This window comes from Chrysoperla carnea, chromosome 1 (genome assembly GCF_905475395.1).
Source record: "Chrysoperla carnea chromosome 1, inChrCarn1.1, whole genome shotgun sequence".
Classification (NCBI taxonomy): domain Eukaryota; kingdom Metazoa; phylum Arthropoda; class Insecta; order Neuroptera; family Chrysopidae; genus Chrysoperla; species Chrysoperla carnea.
The window spans coordinates 1950339-1968462 of NC_058337.1; the positions used below are offsets into that span (position 1 = coordinate 1950339).

General features: G+C 29.3%; 5 protein-coding genes across 5 annotated transcripts; all 5 read left to right on the plus strand.

The window, feature by feature from the left end:
• The first annotated feature begins 30 nt into the window (after nt 1-30).
• Nucleotides 31-3892, plus strand: LOC123306158 (zinc finger protein 208-like). Its single transcript, XM_044888056.1, has 2 exons — nt 31-1190; nt 1299-3892. The coding sequence occupies exons 1-2, from the start codon at nt 89-91 to the stop codon at nt 3890-3892; spliced, it is 3696 nt and encodes a 1231-aa protein (XP_044743991.1). The 5' UTR covers nt 31-88.
• A 496-nt stretch (nt 3893-4388) lies between these two features.
• LOC123306159 (zinc finger protein 271-like) lies at nt 4389-5985 on the plus strand. Its single transcript, XM_044888057.1, has 2 exons — nt 4389-4530; nt 4645-5985. Exons 1-2 carry the CDS (start codon nt 4389-4391, stop codon nt 5781-5783), a joined length of 1281 nt encoding a protein of 426 aa, XP_044743992.1. The 3' UTR covers nt 5784-5985.
• A 980-nt stretch (nt 5986-6965) lies between these two features.
• LOC123306160 (zinc finger protein 678-like) lies at nt 6966-9018 on the plus strand (the record flags this gene model as incomplete). Its single annotated transcript, XM_044888058.1, has 1 exon — nt 6966-9018. A coding segment is annotated over exon 1 (2049 nt), but the record flags the coding sequence as incomplete, so codon positions are not given.
• Nucleotides 9019-10572: 1554 nt separating this feature from the next.
• On the plus strand, nt 10573-11654 carry LOC123306162 (oocyte zinc finger protein XlCOF15-like). The gene is made up of 2 exons (XM_044888062.1): nt 10573-11594; nt 11638-11654. Exons 1-2 carry the CDS (start codon nt 10850-10852, stop codon nt 11652-11654), a joined length of 762 nt encoding a protein of 253 aa, XP_044743997.1. The 5' UTR covers nt 10573-10849.
• A 28-nt stretch (nt 11655-11682) lies between these two features.
• Nucleotides 11683-17053, plus strand: LOC123306163 (zinc finger protein 208-like). Its single transcript, XM_044888063.1, has 5 exons — nt 11683-12653; nt 13056-13414; nt 14185-14189; nt 14611-15997; nt 16250-17053. Exons 1-5 carry the CDS (start codon nt 11813-11815, stop codon nt 16919-16921), a joined length of 3264 nt encoding a protein of 1087 aa, XP_044743998.1. The 5' UTR covers nt 11683-11812; the 3' UTR covers nt 16922-17053.
• The last annotated feature ends 1071 nt before the right edge of the window (nt 17054-18124 follow it).

Consider the following 18124-nt stretch of genomic DNA (forward strand, 5'->3'; position numbering starts at 1 on the left):
ATATATATTGCCAAAACTTGAAAAAAAACTACCGATAAATTTGGATCAAATATAAATGAAATAAAAACTATCAGAAGAAAGGGACACAATGGAAGATGGGCTAATTGTAGTTAAACATGGAATCGGTAAATCAGAAGTTAAACTTGGAAAAGAAGAAACATTGGACGAAAATATTACAACAGAAAATGTTCTGATTAAACAAGAGATCGATTTAGAAGAAATATTTATTAAAGAAGAAATATCAGAAGAAAGTGATAATTTAGAACATGAACTAATTACAGCTGAATATGAAACTGATGAATTAGAAGATTCTGCTTCAAGATTTCAAGAAAATAAACCATATTCATGTGAGTTTTGTGACAAAACATTTACGTTAGCGAGTAGTTTAAAAAGACATCAACGAACTCATAATGGAGAAAAATCATTTTCATGTGAAATTTGTGATAAAAAATTTAGTCAAAAAGCTTATTTAGCTCAACACAAACGAATTCACACTGGATTCAAACCATTTTCCTGTAACATTTGTGATAAAAAATTTACTAAGTATCCCAATTTAATTAATCATTTACGGACTCATACTGGTGAAAAACCATTTTCATGTGATATTTGTGGTAAAAAATTTACTGTGGTGAATGGTTTGAATAGACATAAAGTGAATCACACCGGAGAAAGGGCATTTACTTGTGAAATTTGTAATAAATCATTTACACATAACAATTATTTAATTGGGCATCAACGAATTCATACCGGGGAAAAACCATTTTCGTGTAAATATTGTGATAAAAAATTTACACAGTATCCCAATTTAATGGATCATATACGGACTCATACAGGTGAAAAACCATTTTCCTGTAAAATTTGTGAAAAAAAATTTAGTTGGCAAAGTAGTTTAATTAGTCATAATCGAATTCACACGGGAGAAAGACCTTTCTCGTGTGAGATTTGTGATAAAACTTTTACGCAACATAGTAGTTTGAAGACACATCATAAAAAATTTCACACTGGGAAAAAACGTCTTTCATGTGAAATTACTACAGAAGAAAATGTACAAATTAAAGAAGAAAATGAAACCGATAACTTAGAAGATTCTACTTCAAGATTTCAAGCAAATAAACCATTTTCATGCGACTTTTGTGACAAAAGATTTAAAGATCGAAGAAATTTAGTTGTGCATCATCGAGTTCATACCGGTGAAAAACCATTTTCTTGTGAAGTTTGTGAAAGAAAATTTACTCAACATGGTGCGTTAAAAAGACACAAAGTTATTCATACTGGAGAAAAACTATTTTCTTGTGAAGTTTGTGACAAAAAATTTAGTTTGCAAAGTATTTTAGATAGACATAAAATAATTCACATCCAAGACAATCGTGCCGATGAAGTTTTTGAAGAAGAAAACGTTTTGATTAAAGAAGAATTAATTGACATCGATGAAAAACCATTTTTACTTGGCTTGAATGATGAAAAACTTGAAAAAAATAATAAATTTAATGAAGAATACACAAAAAATGAAGTCATTGGAGAAGAAAATGTTCAAATTAAAGAAGAAATAAATTTGGAACAAGTTTTGATTAAAGAGGAAGCATTCGAAGAAAATAACCCAATGGAACAGCTGAAGCATGCAACCGATCAATTTGAGACTATAACTGTTTCAAAACGTCTAAAAAATAAAAAATATTCGTGCGATTTTTGTCATATGGCATTCAGTCGACGATTTAGTTTAAAAAGACATCATACCATTCACGCGAGAGAAAGACTTGATAAAAGAAATGAAATTATCGAAGAAGAAAATGTACAAATTAAAGAAAATTTAATAAAATTAGAAGGAAATTACCTAAATACAACTGAGAATGAAAACATTAAATTGAAAGCTAAAACTGTTTCAAAATCTCGAAAAAACATACCATATTCTTGTGATTTTTGTAAGAAAACCTTCAGTCGACGAAGTAATTTGATTAAACATAAACGAATTCATACCGGAGTAAAGCCATTTTCTTGTAAAATTTGTGATAAACAATTTCGTTGGCGACATAGTTTAATAAGTCATAATCGAATACACACGGGAGAAAGACCTTTCTCGTGTGAGATTTGCAATAAAACATTTACTCAACAGAGTAGTTTGAATACACATAAAGAAATCCACAAACAAATGGATCTACTGAAAGATCCAACCGATCAATTACAGAAAAGAACTGTTCCAAAACGGCAAAAGAACAAAAAATATTCATGCGATTTTTGTAAGAAAATCTTCAGTCGACGAGGGAACTTAATTGAACATCAACGAACTCATACTGACGAAAAACCATTTTCTTGTAAAATTTGTGATAAACAATTTCGTTGGCCACATAGTTTAGTGAGTCATAATCGTATTCACACGGGAGAAAGACCTTTCTCGTGTGAGATTTGTGATAAAACATTTACCCAACAGAGTAGTTTGAATACACATAAAGAAATTCATACGAGGGAAAAATGTTTTTCATGTGAAATTTGTAGTAAAAACTTTAATCACAGAACGTCTTTAGTTCGTCATAAACGAACTCATTCCGTTCACCAGCAAACTGGTTTAAATTTAACCCATGAAGTGTTCGAGGAGGAGAGTGATTTGATTAAAGAAGAATTTGACGATGGAAAACTTGAAGAAGAAAACACGAAAAATGAAATTCTTTTAGAAAAAAATAATCACATCAAAGAAGAAGTGAATAAAGAGCTAGTTGTGATTAAAGAAGAAACCTTAGAAGAAACTGACTCAATGGAACAGCTGAAAGATACAACCGAGCAATTAGAAGATTCTGCTTCAAAATCTCAACAAAACAAACCATATTCTTGTGATTTTTGTAATAAAAGATTTAGTTTGAAAAGTGTTTTAATTATCCACAAACGAATTCATTCTGGAGAAAAGCCATTTTCATGTGAAGTTTGTGGCAAAAAATTTACTCAACAAAGTTCGTTAAAAACACATCAAGTAACTCATACTGGTGAAAAAACATTTTCATGTGATGTGTGTGACAAAAAATTTAGTCTTCAAAGTGTTTTAATTGTCCACAAACGAACTCATACGGGAGAAAAACCATTTTCATGTGACGTATGTGACAAAAAATTTTCTCAATATAGCACATTAAAAACACATAAAGTAACTCACACGGGAAAAAGAACATTTTCATGTGAAATTTGTGATAAAAAATTTAATCAACAAACTAATTTAAATAGACACCAAATGGTTCATACTGGTGAAAAACCATTTTCTTGTGAAATTTGTGGTAAAAAATTTGGTCAAAAAAAAGATGTAATACAACATAAACGAATCCATACCGGTGAAAAATCATTTTCATGTGAAATTTGTGATAGAAAATTTATTCAACCTGGTGCGTTAAAAAGACATAAAGTAACTCACACTGGAGAAAAACTATTTTCATGTGACGTTTGTGATAAAAAATTTACTCATAAAAGTAGTTTAATCAAGCATAAAAGAATTCATTCGGGTGAAAAACCGTATTCATGTGATTTTTGTAATAAAGCATTCAATCGACAAAGTATTTTAATTGTACACAGACGAACTCACACGGGAGAAACACCATTTACTTGCGAAGTTTGTGGGAAAAAATTTAGTCATAAAAGTAGTTTAAGTAAACATAAAACAATTCACATCCAAGACGATCGTATCAATGAAGTATTTGACGAAGAAAATGATTTAGTTAAAAAAGATGCTGAAAAACTATTTTCACTTGACTTGGATGATAAAAAACTTGAAAAAAATAATAAATTTAATGAAGAATTCACAAAAAATGAAGTCATTGAAGAAGAAAATGTTCAAATTAAAGAAGAAATAAATTTGCAACAAGTATTGATTAAAGAGGAAATATTTGAAGAAAATGACACAATGGTGGCGATGATATAATTAATTTTTTATTTTATATTGTTAGAAATAAAACTTTAGTAATGTAAAAGTCTAATAAAATTAAATAAAATATGATAATAAAGAATAAATTAATGCATCTTTGAAAATTTCCACATTTATTTGAGCATCTCTTATCCACACGAGGTAATTGCTTAGGTTAGTTAGGGGCATTTATTAAAAAAAAAACCTACATTGAATGTCCATATAAAATGTTTTACATAAAACATCGTGATTTCACATAACTTTTTCGCTTTTTGGCTTAAAAAAATACTTATCACGTATCACTTTACAATGACAAGAACACTTTGCTTTGACATTTCTACACCGCCACCATGATGGATTTGACCTAAATAATTACCTCAGTTGTTAACACCCAATCTATATAACTGAATGGTCTAAGAACCAACTATAGTTTGACATTTAAGATCCGTCATTCTTCGTAATATTCAAAAACTTACTTTAATATTAAAGAAAACTATCAGAAGAAAGTGACATAATGGAAGATGGGCTAATTACAGCTAATCATGGAATAGGAGTTAAACTTGAAAAAGGAGAAATATTGGACGAAAATATGTCAACAGAAAATGTGTTGATTAAACAAGAACTAATTGAAATCGATGAAAAACCATTTTTACTTTGCTTGAATGATGAAAAATTTGAAAAAAATAATAAATTTGATGAAAAATTTACAAAAAATGAAATTATTGATGAAGAAAAAATTCAAATTAAAAAGGAAATAAATTTGGAACAAGTTTTGATTAAAGAGGAATCATTCGAAGAAATTGACACAATAGAACATCCGATAGATACAACTGAAATAATTAAATTGGAACATTCTGCTTCAAGATTTCAAGAAAAGAAACCATATTCTTGTAATTTTTGTGACAAAAGATTTAAAAATCGAAGAAATTTAGTTGTGCATCATCGAGTTCATACCGGTGAAAAACCATTTTCGTGTAAATATTGTGATAAAAAATTTAATCAGTATAACAATTTAGTTGATCATATACGGACTCATACAGGTGAAAAACCATTTTCTTGTAAAATTTGTGAAAAAAAGTTTAGTTGGCAAAGTAGTTTGATTATTCATAATCGAATTCACACGGGAGAAAGGCCTTTCTCGTGTAAGGTTTGTGATAAAACTTTTACGCAACAGAGTAGTTTGAAAACACATCATAAAAAAATTCATACCGGGGAAAAACGTTTTTCATGTGAAATTATTGCAGAAGAAAATGTACAAATTAAAGAAGAAAATGAAACCGATAAATTAGAAGATTCTGCTTCAAGAATTCAAGAAAATAAACCATTTTCATGTGATTTTTGTGACAAAAAATTTAGTTTGAAATGTGTTTTAATTGCCCATAATCGAACTCATTCGGGAGAAAAACCATTTTCATGTGAAGTTTGTGATAAAAAATTTACTCAACAAACTAATTTAAATCGACATAAAGTAGTTCATACTGGTGAAAAACCATTTTCATGTGAAATTTGTGATAAAAAATTTAGTCTGAAAAGTATTTTAATTGCCCACAATCGAACTCATACGCGAGAAAAACCATTTTCATGTGACGTTTGTGATAAAAGATGTCAAAATCGAAGAGATCTAGTCGTTCATCAACAAAGTCATACTGGTGAAAAACCTTTTTCATGTAGTATTTGTGATAAAAAATTTAGCCTGAAAAGTTTTTTAATTACCCACAATCGAACTCATACGGGAGACAAACCATTTTCATGTGAAATTTGTGATAAAAAATTCACTCAACTTAGCACGTTAAAAACACATAAAGCAATTCATATTGGAAAAAAAACATTTTCATGTGAAATTTGTGATAAAAAATTTAATCAAAAAACTAATTTATATAGACATAAAATGGTTCATACTGCTAATTAATTTATTTATTTATTTATTTCTGTTAGAAATAATAAACTCAATCATTACTCGCTCATTCGCTCACTCGCTCGCTCTGCACAGTGTGTACAATGTGCTCAGTGTATTTGTGTGCACTGTTGTGTAAACTTTAGAAAGCACCCTTATACAATAAGTGTGTATGGTGCTTTCTAACCCTTATACAATAAGTGTGTATGAATGATAACCTAAGATGGATATAAAGTGTTGTTAGTTTCTTAATCATGAGATGACATATTATTTTTCTTATACAATTTATTATTCATTAATCAAATGTTCTGTTCAACTTGAGAATACAAAGTTATGTTATAATTTATGTAATTACATGTCTTCATTAAATACAATATTAAATAAAAAACTTGCGTCTTTATTTCACTAAAATTTAAATTACCATATTAATTTCAACAAATATTATTATCAATTAATCAAAATTATTTATTAATTTAATGAAAATAAATAGAATTTAAACATAATTAAAACTTGTTTATTTATTTTAAATTTTTTACTAATAGCGCTCTTTGGATTTGAAATATGTGGCGCTATCTAGTGTTTGATAATGTAACTAAAACATTTTCATTAAGAGGCCCATGGTTTTGTCCATGAAGGTTATAAAGAAGGAGAACGATCACTATCATGACATTGTTTTATTGTCATTGCTTGTAGGATTGACATCACAGATCACGTGTGCGGTGGAGCCAAAAAAAAAAATCGTTTTAAAATATTTCAAATTTTGTGACTTTTTACAATTTTTTTCATAGTGTTTTTATTGTGAAAAATGCGTAATTTTTGAGTTACAGGCTCTACTCGAACTATATTTTCATAAAAAATTATCAAAAAGCATTTCGGATTTTCATGAAAAAGTTATTCTAGTAGTCTATTGTTATTAAAAAGTATCCATTTCGGTTCCCCTCCATTTGGTTAATCATTAGAAAAAGAACAAAAGTTTTAATGTAAAAATAGTCCTTAAAAAAAAATTACTAAACTTTTATTTGAATCATTATTTCGTAAACATCTCTGTTTACCTTTCTCCACTTTTCTCAAGACTTAATGTCTCGGCAGCCTAATACATACTGTCGCGAGACACTTGTCTGAAACAGTCTGAAACAAGTAAAATGTCTGTGTACCCAGTGACATAAAAAATAAAAACATTTTACTTGAAAAAGAAAAAACAATGGACCAAAATATTGCAGCGAAAAATGTGCTGGTTAAAAATGAAATAAATTTCCAGCAAATATTTATTAAAGAAGAAACATCAGAGGAAAGTGATGATAAAATGCAACATGGGCTAACTACAGCTGAACATGAGACCGATAAACCAGACGTAAAAAATGTTTCTAAATCTACACCAGACAAACCATTTTCATGTGATTTATGTGAAAAAAGTTTTAAATTTCAAAGTAATTTAATTGTGCATCAACGAATTCATACCGGAAAAAATCCATTTACGTGTAAAATTTGTGATCGAAAATTTCGATGGCAAAGTGCTTTAATTGTTCATAAACGAACACATACAAAAGAAAAACAATTTTCGTGTGAGATTTGTAATAAAGAGTGTTCACAGCTACAATTATTAATTCAACATAAACGAATTCATACAGGTGAAAAACCATTATCTTGTGAAATTTGTGATAAAAAATTTAGTTGGCGAAGTAGTTTAATTGAACATAAACGATTACATAGTGATGAAAAATCATTTTCATGTGAAGTTTGTGGCCGAAAATTTAATTGGCGAAGTAGTTTAATTGAACATAAACGTTTACATAGTGATGAAAAATTATTTTCATGTGAGTTTTGTGGCAAAAAATTTAGTTCGCGAACTAGTTTGGTAAAACATAATCGAATTCACACGGGAGAACGACCTTATTCGTGTAAGATTTGTAATAAAAATTTTACGCAACTAAATAGTTTGAAGAGACATAAATTAATTCACATTAAAGAAAAACGCTTGGAAAAATTTAAAGAAGAAAATATACAAATTAAAGAAGAAATAAATTTGGAGCAAGTTGTAATTAAAGAGGAAGCATTCGAAGAAATAGACCCCGAATTAGAGGTGAAAACTGCTACAAAATATCAAAAAAATAAAGAATATTCTTGTGATTTTTGTGATAAAAAATTTAAAGAACGAATCATTTTAACTGTGCATCAACGAATTCACACCGGAGAAAAACCATTTTCATGTGATGTCTGTGAAAAAACATTTTCCCAATCCGGTAGTTTATACAATCATAAAGTAACTCATTACGGGAAACAACGATTTTCATGTGACGTTTGTGATAAAAATTTTACGAGAAAATTCCATTTAAATCGACATAAAGTGATACATAATGGTGAAAAACCATTTTCGTGTGAAATATGTGATGAAAAATTTTGTTGGCAAAGTAGTTTAATTGTACATAAACGATCTCATACGGATGAAAAATCATTTTCATGTGATGTTTGTGGTAGAAAATTTACGAATGTACGTAGTTTAACGCGACATAAAAGAATTCACATCGATGGCGATGAAGTCGAAGAAAATGATTTAATTAAAGAAGAATTACGTGATATTGATGAAAAACTTGAAAACTGTAATAAAATTGTGAGTGAAAGTGATCGAAAATATTTTTCTTGTGAAATTTGTAATAAAAAGTTTAAACATCGAACGAATTTAACAGCTCATAAACGACTTCATTCTGGAAAACGATTATTTTCATGTGAAATCTGTGATAAAGTTTTTACTCAAGCAAACAGTTTATTTGTACATAAACGTATTCATACCGGGGAAAAACCTTTTTCCTGTGAAATTTGTGATAAAAAATTTACACAAAAAAGTGGTTTAAATCGACATAAAAGAATTCACACGGGAGAAAAACCATTTTCGTGTGATTTCTGTGAGAAAACATTTACTCTAGAAAGTGGATTAATTATTCATAAACGAACACATACCGGGGAAAGACCCTTCTCGTGTGAGATTTGTGAAAAAAAATTTACACAATCAAGTAGTTTGAAAATACATCAAATAACTCATACGGGTGAAAAACGTTTTTCATGTGAAATTTGTGAGAAAAAATTTAGTAGGCAAAGTACTTTAAAAGAACATAAAAGAACCCATCATGATAATAAATTGTGTATCGATGAAGTATGCGAAGAAAAAACAGATTTGGTTAAGGAAGAACTTATTGACATCGATGAAAAACCATTTTTACTTGACTTGAGTGATGAAAAACTTGAAAAACATAATAAATTTGATGAAGAATTTACGAAAAATGAAATTATTGAAAAAGAAAATGTTCAAATTAAAGAAGAAATCAATTCGGAGGAAGGATTAATTAAAAAGGAAATATTATTATAAGAACACGATAATGAATGAATTTCTGTGCTACATTTATTTATTCCTTAATAGTTTAAAATAAATGAATTTATTAACTTTTTAGTTGTTTCATTTTTTCTTTTTCTTTCATGAGGTATTTCAACAGAAATAATAGTTTTCCTGAGAAAAGAAATTGCACCCTGTATATATATTGAATTTTACACCCTGTATATATGAAATATACAGTGTGTCGCATATAAGATGAAGACACCCTCATATTTTCGTTATTTATAAGAATACTAGCTCGATACGCGCCCGCTTCACTAGGTTCACAATCATACAAGGTGATAAGTCATCACGTTTTTAATATACTAAACCAAAATCTGAACTTTTCATCTAATTAGCACCTAACCACCACGCTTAGTTTATACCTGATTAAGCATTCGTCCTAGTTTTACAAAATTAGAGCCAACTTAACTTTGAGTTGCGTAAGTTACAGAGCACCTAATTTCTGACTTTGAATTTAATTAGCACCTAAAAAGTACCTAATATTGGAATTTTTTAAATGCGATTTGGATATAAATAGAGGTATAAATCGGTAGAGCAAGCCAGCGGCCAAAACTTACGATATGCGAAGTTTTTCTTGTCAAAAACTTAAATTAAATTTTAAACCTTTTTTAAACTGTCAAAAACGCGGGCATCCAACTTGGTGGCGTAATATCGGTATCATTATACAAAACACAGATAAGTTTGGCAGATATATTCATAGACAACTGATTATAATAAATATAAATACTTATTACGTATGGATATATTATACCCAACTGTCTACACTGAACTAACTGAAGGTCTGTGGTTCATACCGAAGCAGGGCTTGCCCGCGTTTTAGGTCACGTGATATGCAGTTTAAAAATTACAATTTTTAATTTTAATAGTTTAAAATAAAAATGTGCTTTTATGACTCGAAATCAGAATATTTAAGTATATTTTTACATAAATTTTAACTTTTTTCAAATTTCATAATTTATTTTTGACTAACGATAACACCTTCTTCAATATTGTGTTGTTGTCCTTGTTAATCTTCTCTGTGGAGTAAAAATGTATAAATAGGGCTTTTCATTTTAAAATCACGATTCACTTTTGTTTCGTACTAAGTGATTTATAACCAATGTGATAAAATGAATAACAAATATCTTCTATCTTAGTCCTACTTATTGCTGTCAATACGAAAAAATAAACCCTGCACTTGCGCTTATAACATGATGAAAAGTCCTATTACATACTTGGTACACGTTGGGCATATCTAGTAATAGATGATCTAAGGTAAAATCATATCTCTATGCTTTCATCTCACTGCAGTGTTGGCAGACATATAATAATGGTAAATTTACACTTTAACGTCGAATTGAATAATTTTGAACGATAGCAATTTTATGAATTAAATCAATAAAATGATTTCTACAACAATTTTTCAAGAGTAATTTATATTCCCGCCATGAGTCATGTTTCCTATGTCTAAAAGACAGCGTGACCGTCACCAGAGAATATATCGTTTACATGATATATTCTCTGCCGTCACTGTCTGCTGTCATCGTAGTACAAGAAAGAAAAGTTTTAGTAAAAATAGTCTCTGGTAAAAATTGTATATCTCACAATCAAATGAATGTGAAAGCCGAGAAAGAACTTTAAAAAAGCTACCCAAAAATTGGGAATCCCCCTGAATAAATGAAATGAAATAAAAACTATCAGAAGAAGGGACACAATGGAAGATGGGCTAATTGTAGTTAAACATGGAATCGGTAAATCAGAAGTTAAACTTGGAAAAGAAGAAACATTGGACGAAAATATTACAACAGAAAATGTTCTGATTAAACAAGAGATCGATTTAGAAGAAATATTTATTAAAGAAGAAATATCAGAGGAAAGTGAAAATTTAGAACATGAACTAATTACAGCTGAATATGAAACTGATGAATTAGAAGATTCTACTTCAAGATTTCAAGAAAATAAATCATTTTCTTGTGAGTTTTGTGACAAAACATTTAAGTGTCGAAGTTATCTAGCTGTGCATCAACGAACTCACAATGGAGAAAAATCATTTTCATGTGAAATTTGTGATAAAAAATTTAGTCAAAAATCTTATTTAGCTCAACACAAACGAATTCACACTGGATACAAACCATTTTCCTGTAAAGTTTGTGATAAAAAATTTAAAAATCAAAGAGATTTACTCGTACATCAACGAACTCATACCGGAGAAAAACCATTTTCATGTGATATTTGTGGTAAAAAATTTACTGTAGTGAATAGTTTGAATAGACATAAAGTGAATCACACCGGAAAAAGGCCATTTTCTTGTGAAATTTGTGATAAATCATTTACCCATAACAATTATTTAATAAGCCATAAACGAATTCATACCGGGGAAAAACCATTTTCGTGTAAAATTTGTGATAAAAAATTTACTCAGTATCCCAATTTAATGGATCATATACGGACTCATACAGGTGAAAAACCATTTTCCTGTAAAATATGTGAAAAAAAATTTAGTTGGCAAAGTAATTTAATCAGCCATAATCGTATTCACACGGGAGAAAAACCTTTTTCGTGTGAGATTTGTCATAGAACGTTTTCACAGCAAAGTAATTTGAATACACATCATAAAAAGATTCACACTGGGAAAAAACGTTTTTCATGTGAAATTACTACAGAAGAAAATGATGCAATGGAACATAACTTAAATACAACTGAAATTGATAAAGATTTTGCTTCAAGATTTCAAGAAAATAAACCATTTTCATGTGAGTTTTGTAATAAAACCTTCAGTCGACGAGGTAACTTAATTGAACATCAACGAACTCATACTGTCGATAAACCATTTTCTTGTAAAATTTGTGATAAAAAATTTCGCTGGCGGCATAGTTTAATTAGTCATAATCGAATTCACACGGGAGAAAAACCTTTCTCGTGTGAGATTTGTGATAAAACATTTACCCAACAGAGTAGTTTGAATACACATAAAGAAATCCATTCTAGGGAAAATAGTTTTTCATGTGAAATTTGTAATAAAAACTTTAATCACAGAACGTCTTTAGTTCGTCATAAACGAACTCATTCAGTTAACCAGCAATCTGGTTTAAATTTAACCCATGAAGTGTTCGAGGAGGAAAGTGATTTGATTAAAGAAGAATTTGATGATGGAAAACTTGAAGAAGAAAACGCGAGAAATGAAATTCTTCCAGAAAAAAATATTCAGATCAAAGAAGAAGTAAATAACGAGCAAGTTGTGGTTAAAGAGGAAACCTTAGAAGAAAATGACTCAATGGTCCAGCTGAAAGATACAACCGAACAATTAGAAGATTCTACTTCAAAATCTCAGCAAAACAAACCATATTCTTGTGATTTTTGTGATAAAAGATTTAAAAATCAAAGAAATTTAATTGGGCATCAACGAATTCATACCGGGGAAAAACCGTTTTCTTGTGAAATTTGTGGTAAAAACTTTACACAACAAAGTGGATTATATCTACATAAAAGATCACACACGGGAGAAAAACCATTTTCATGTAATGATTGTGGTAAAAAATTTTCCTATGAAAATAATTTAAATGTTCATAAACGAACACATACTGGTGATAAACCATTTTCATGTGAGGTGTGTGATAAAACATTTTCTCATCTTCAAGGTTTAGTTCAGCATAAAAGGTTACATACGGGTGAAAAACCATTTTCCTGTGAAATTTGTGATAAAAACTTTAATCAACAGACTACATTAAATAGACATAAAATGATTCATACCGGTGAAAAATCATTTTCATGTGAAATTTGTGATAAAAAATTTATTCAACCTGGTGCGTTAAAAAGACACAAAGTAACTCACACTGGAGAAAAACTATTTTCATGTGACGTTTGTGATAAAAATTTTCCACATAAAAGTAGTTTAATTAGGCATAAAAGAATTCATACAGATGAAAAACCGTATTCATGTGATTTTTGTAATAAAGCATTCAATCGACAAAGTATTTTAATTGTACACAAACGAACTCACACGAGAGAAACATCATTTTCTTGCGAAGTTTGTGGAAAAAAATTTAGTCATAAAAGTAGTTTAAGTAAACATAAAACAATTCACCTCCAAGACGATCGTATCAATGAAGTATTTGACGAAGAAAATGATTTAGTTAAAAAAGATGCTGAAAAACTATTTTCACTTGAATTGGATGATAAAAAACCTGAAAAAAATAATAAATTGAATGAAGAATTCACCAAAAATGAAGTCATTGAAGAAGAAAATGTTCAGATTAAAGAAGAAATAAATTTGGAACAAGTATTGATTAAAGAGGAAATATTTGAAGAAAATGACACAATGATGGCGATGATATAATTAATTTTTTATTTTATATTGTTAGAAATAATATTTTAGTAATGTAAAAGTCTAATAAAATTAAATAAAATATGATAATAAAGAAAAATTTAATGCATCTTTGAAATTTTCCACATTTATTAGTTATTGTTTTTTTTTTTTTTTTTGTTTACTTATAATCATGCATACGATATTTATTTACATCATGGTATATTCGACTATATTTGATGAAATATGATACATACAGGCGTTAACTAAATATTGACAAATATCTTGTCTAGTAATCTTAATTAAAGAGAATTGAAAAAAATACACTCGAACCAGTACCCGAACTTCTTGGATTCATGACAAGCGCCCTACCAATTAAACTATTCGAGTTCTAGGCACGAATGCATTTTTTTCAACTCAATGAATTTTTTTAATTTGTTTATCCCATGAAGGCTATAAGAAGGAGAACGATCGCTATAGAAAATATTGTCCTCGAAATATGAATAAAATAAATGAGGCGCTGCGACCGCTAAGTAGTATCAATAAAAGCGGGCTGTTGTGCGCTTATTTGAAATGATATATCAATTTGTACATTATGCAACTAACTTCATCTACTTGTACTCATAAACAGCTAACTTCGCAGATACTACTTCTTGATGACAGCGCGGCTGGTGGCTGAAAAATGAACTATAAATTCTACAAATTTTCAGGGACAGACTGCTTTAACTTAACGCTTTAACAGGTAGCGATCGTTCTCCTTCTTTATAACCTTCATGGTTTTCCACTTATTTATAATTTATAATTCCACATTTATTTGAGCATCTCCTATCCACACGAGGTAATTGCTTGGGTTAGTTAGGGACATTTATCAAAAAAAACCTACATGGAATGTCCATATAAAATGTTTTACATAAAACATCGTGATTTCACATAACTTTTTCGCTTTTTTACTTAAAAAAATACTTATCACGTATCATTTTACAATAACAAGTATGACAACAACACTTTACTTTGACATTTCTACACCGCCACCATGATGGATTTGACCTAAATAATTACCTCAGTTGTTAACACCCAATCTATATAATTGAATGGTCTAAGAACCAACTTTAGTTTGACATTTAAGATCCGTCATTCTTCGTAATATTCAAAAACTTACTTTAATATTAAAGAAAACTATCAGAAGAAAGTGACATAATGGAAGATGGGCTAATTACAGCTAATCATGGAATAGGAGTTAAACTTGAAAAAGGAGAAATATTGGACGAAAATGTGTTGATTAAACAAGAGATCGATTTAGGAGAAATATTTATTAAAGAAGAAATATCAGAAGAAAGTTTTAAGTCGGAACATGAACTAATTACAGCTGAATATGAAACCGATGAATTAGAAATCAAAAGCTCTTTAAACGCTCAACAAAACAAACCACATTCCTGTGATTTTTGTGACAAAACATTTAAATATCGAAGTGATTTAGCTAGACATCAACGAACTCATAATGAAGAAAGACCTTTCTCATGTGCGGGTTGTTATAAAAAATTTACACAACAGAGCAGTTTAAAAAGACATCAAATAATTCACAGTGGAGAAAAACCATTTTCATGTGATATTTGTGGTAAAAAATTTACTCAACTTTGCTCGTTAAAAACACATCAAGCAATTCATGCTGGAAAAAAATCATTTTCATGTGAATTTTGTGGCAAAAAATTTAGTTCGCGAAGTAGTTTAGTGAAACATAATCGAATTCACACGGGAGAAAGACCTTATTCGTGTAAGATTTGTAATAAAAGTTTTACGCAACTAAATAGTTTGAAGAGACATAAATTAATTCACATTAAAGAAAAACGCTTGGAAAAATTTAAAGAAGAAAATATACAAATTAAAGAAGAAGTAAATTTGGAGCAAGTTGTAATTAAAGAGGAAGCATTCGAAGTAAATGACTCCGAATTAGAGGTGAAAACTGCTATAAAACATCAAAAAAATAGAGAAGAATATTCGTGTGAAATTTGTGATACAAAATTTAGTTTGCAAAGTATTTTAGATAAACATAAAATAATTCATACCCAAGACAATCGTACCGATGAAGTTTTTGAAGAAGAAAACGTTTTGGTTAAAGAAGAACTAATTGAAATCGATGAAAAACCATTTTTACTTGATATGAGTGATGAAAAATTTGGGAAAAATAATAAATTTGATGAAGAATTTACGAAAAGTGGACTAATTGAAGAAGGAAATGTACAAGAAAGAGTAAATTTGGAGCAAGTATTAATTAAAGAGGAAATAATAGAAGACCATGACACAATGGAACTGAAACTGAAAGATCGAACAACAGAACAATTAGAAGTTAGAACTGTTTCAAAAGGTCAAATAAATAAAAAATATTCGTGCGATTTTTGTGAAAAAAAATTTAAGAGTCCAAGTGATTTAATTGTGCATCAACGAATTCACACCGGGGAAAAACCATTTTCATGTGAAGTTTGTGATAAAAAATTTACTCAACGAAGTGTGTTAAAATCACATAAATTTACTCATACGGGAGAAAAACCATTTCCATGTGACGTGTGTGACAAAAAATTTTCTCAATATAGCACATTAAAAACACATAAAGTAACTCATGCTGGAAAAAAAGCATTTTCATGTGAAATTTGTGATAAAAAATTTAATCAAAAAAATAATTTATATAAACATAAAATGGTTCATACGGGTGAAAAACCATTTTCTTGTGAAATTTGTAATAAAAAATTTAATCGACGAAGTATTTTAATTGAACACAAACGAACTCATACAGGAGAAAAACCATTTTCATGTGAGATTTGTGAGAAAAAATTTACTCAACTTAGCACGTTAAAAACACATAAAGCTACTCACACGGGAGAAAAAACATTTTCATGTCAAGTTTGTGACAAAAAATTTAGTCTACAAAGTGTTTTAATTGTCCACAAACGAACTCATACGGGAGAGAAACCATTTTCGTGTGAAGTTTGTGGGAAGAAATTTACTCAACTTAGCACTTTAAAGGCTCATCAAGTAACTCATACCGGAAAAAACAAATTTTCATGTGATTTTTGTGACAAAACATTTAAATGTCGAAGTGATCTAGCTGGACATCAACGAATCCATACTGGTGAAAGACCTTTCTCATGTACAGATTGTGATAAAACATTTACGCTAGCGAGTAGTTTAAAAAGACATCAAATAAATCATAGCGGAGAAAAACCATTTTCATGTGAAGCTTGTGATAAAAAATTTACTCAACAAAGCGCGTTAAAAACACATAAATTTACTCATACTGGAGAAAAACCATTTTCCTGTGAAGTTTGTGATAGAAAATGTCAAAATCGAAGAGATTTAGTCGTGCATCAACGAATCCATACCGGAGAAAAACCTTTCTCATGTGATATTTGTGGTAAAAAATTTACTGTGGCAAATAGTTTGAAAAGGCATCAAGTAGCTCACACCGGAAAAACGGTCATTTTCATGTGAAATTTGTAAGAAATCATTTAATCATAAAAATTCTTTAGTTCGTCATAAACTAACTCATTCTTTTAGCCAACAAAGTAGTCACGTCGATAAAGATTTTATCGATGAAGTATTTGAAGAAAAAATCGATTTGGTTAGAAAAGAATTTATTGACATCGATGAAAAACCATTTTTACTTGACTTGAGTGATGAAAAACTTGAAAAAAATAATAAATTTGATAAAGAATATACAAAAGAATGAAATCATTGAAGAAGAAAATGCTCAATTAGTGACAAGCTGTAATTTGATTTGAAAAATTACATTTTTATTGAGAAAATAAACATATGCATTTTGTTAGAAATAATAAACTCAACCAGTACTCGCTCATTCGCTCACTCGCTCGCTCTGCCAGTGTGGACAGTGTGCTCAGTGTATTTGTGTGCACTGTTGTGTAAACTTTAGAAAGCACCCTTATACAATAAGTGTGTATGGAACGGTAACCCATGAAGGTTATAAGAAGGAGAACGATCGCTATAGAAAATATTGTCACCGAAATATGGATAAAATAAGTGAGGCGCTGCGATCGCTAAGTTGTATCAATAAAAGCGGGCTGTTGTGCGCTAATTTGAAATGATATATCAATTTGTACATTATGCAACTAACTTCATCTACTTGTACTCATAAACAGCTAACTTCGCAGATACTACTTAATGATGACAGCGCGGCTGGTGGCTGAAAAATGAACTATAAATTCTACAAATTTTCAAGGACAGACGCGCTAATGCTTTAACACGTAACGATCGTTCTCCTTCTTTATAACCTTCATGGTATGTATCATCAAACTCAAAGAATACACAATCTGTTCTGTAGTGGTAGTCTTTGAAACTTTCTAGTTTGGCATTTAAGATCCGTCATTCTTTGTAATATTCAAAAACTTAAAAACATTTTTTTTAAATGATTATATCGATATTTTTTTATATTTCTAAATAATAAATAAGGTAAATAACGACAAATTTTTATTAAATTTAACCATTTATTCATTTTTAAGTTTTGTTGTTTTGTTTAAAATGAAAGATATGGATATTCTTGTAATTCTTTATTCAATCAAAACACAAAAATGAGAAAATAATTATAATGTAATTTAAAATGAATGATACACTTGAACCGTTACAAAACTTGTGTATGTTCCTCAAAAACGATTTTAGTACGTTCTTTACTGTGTTGTA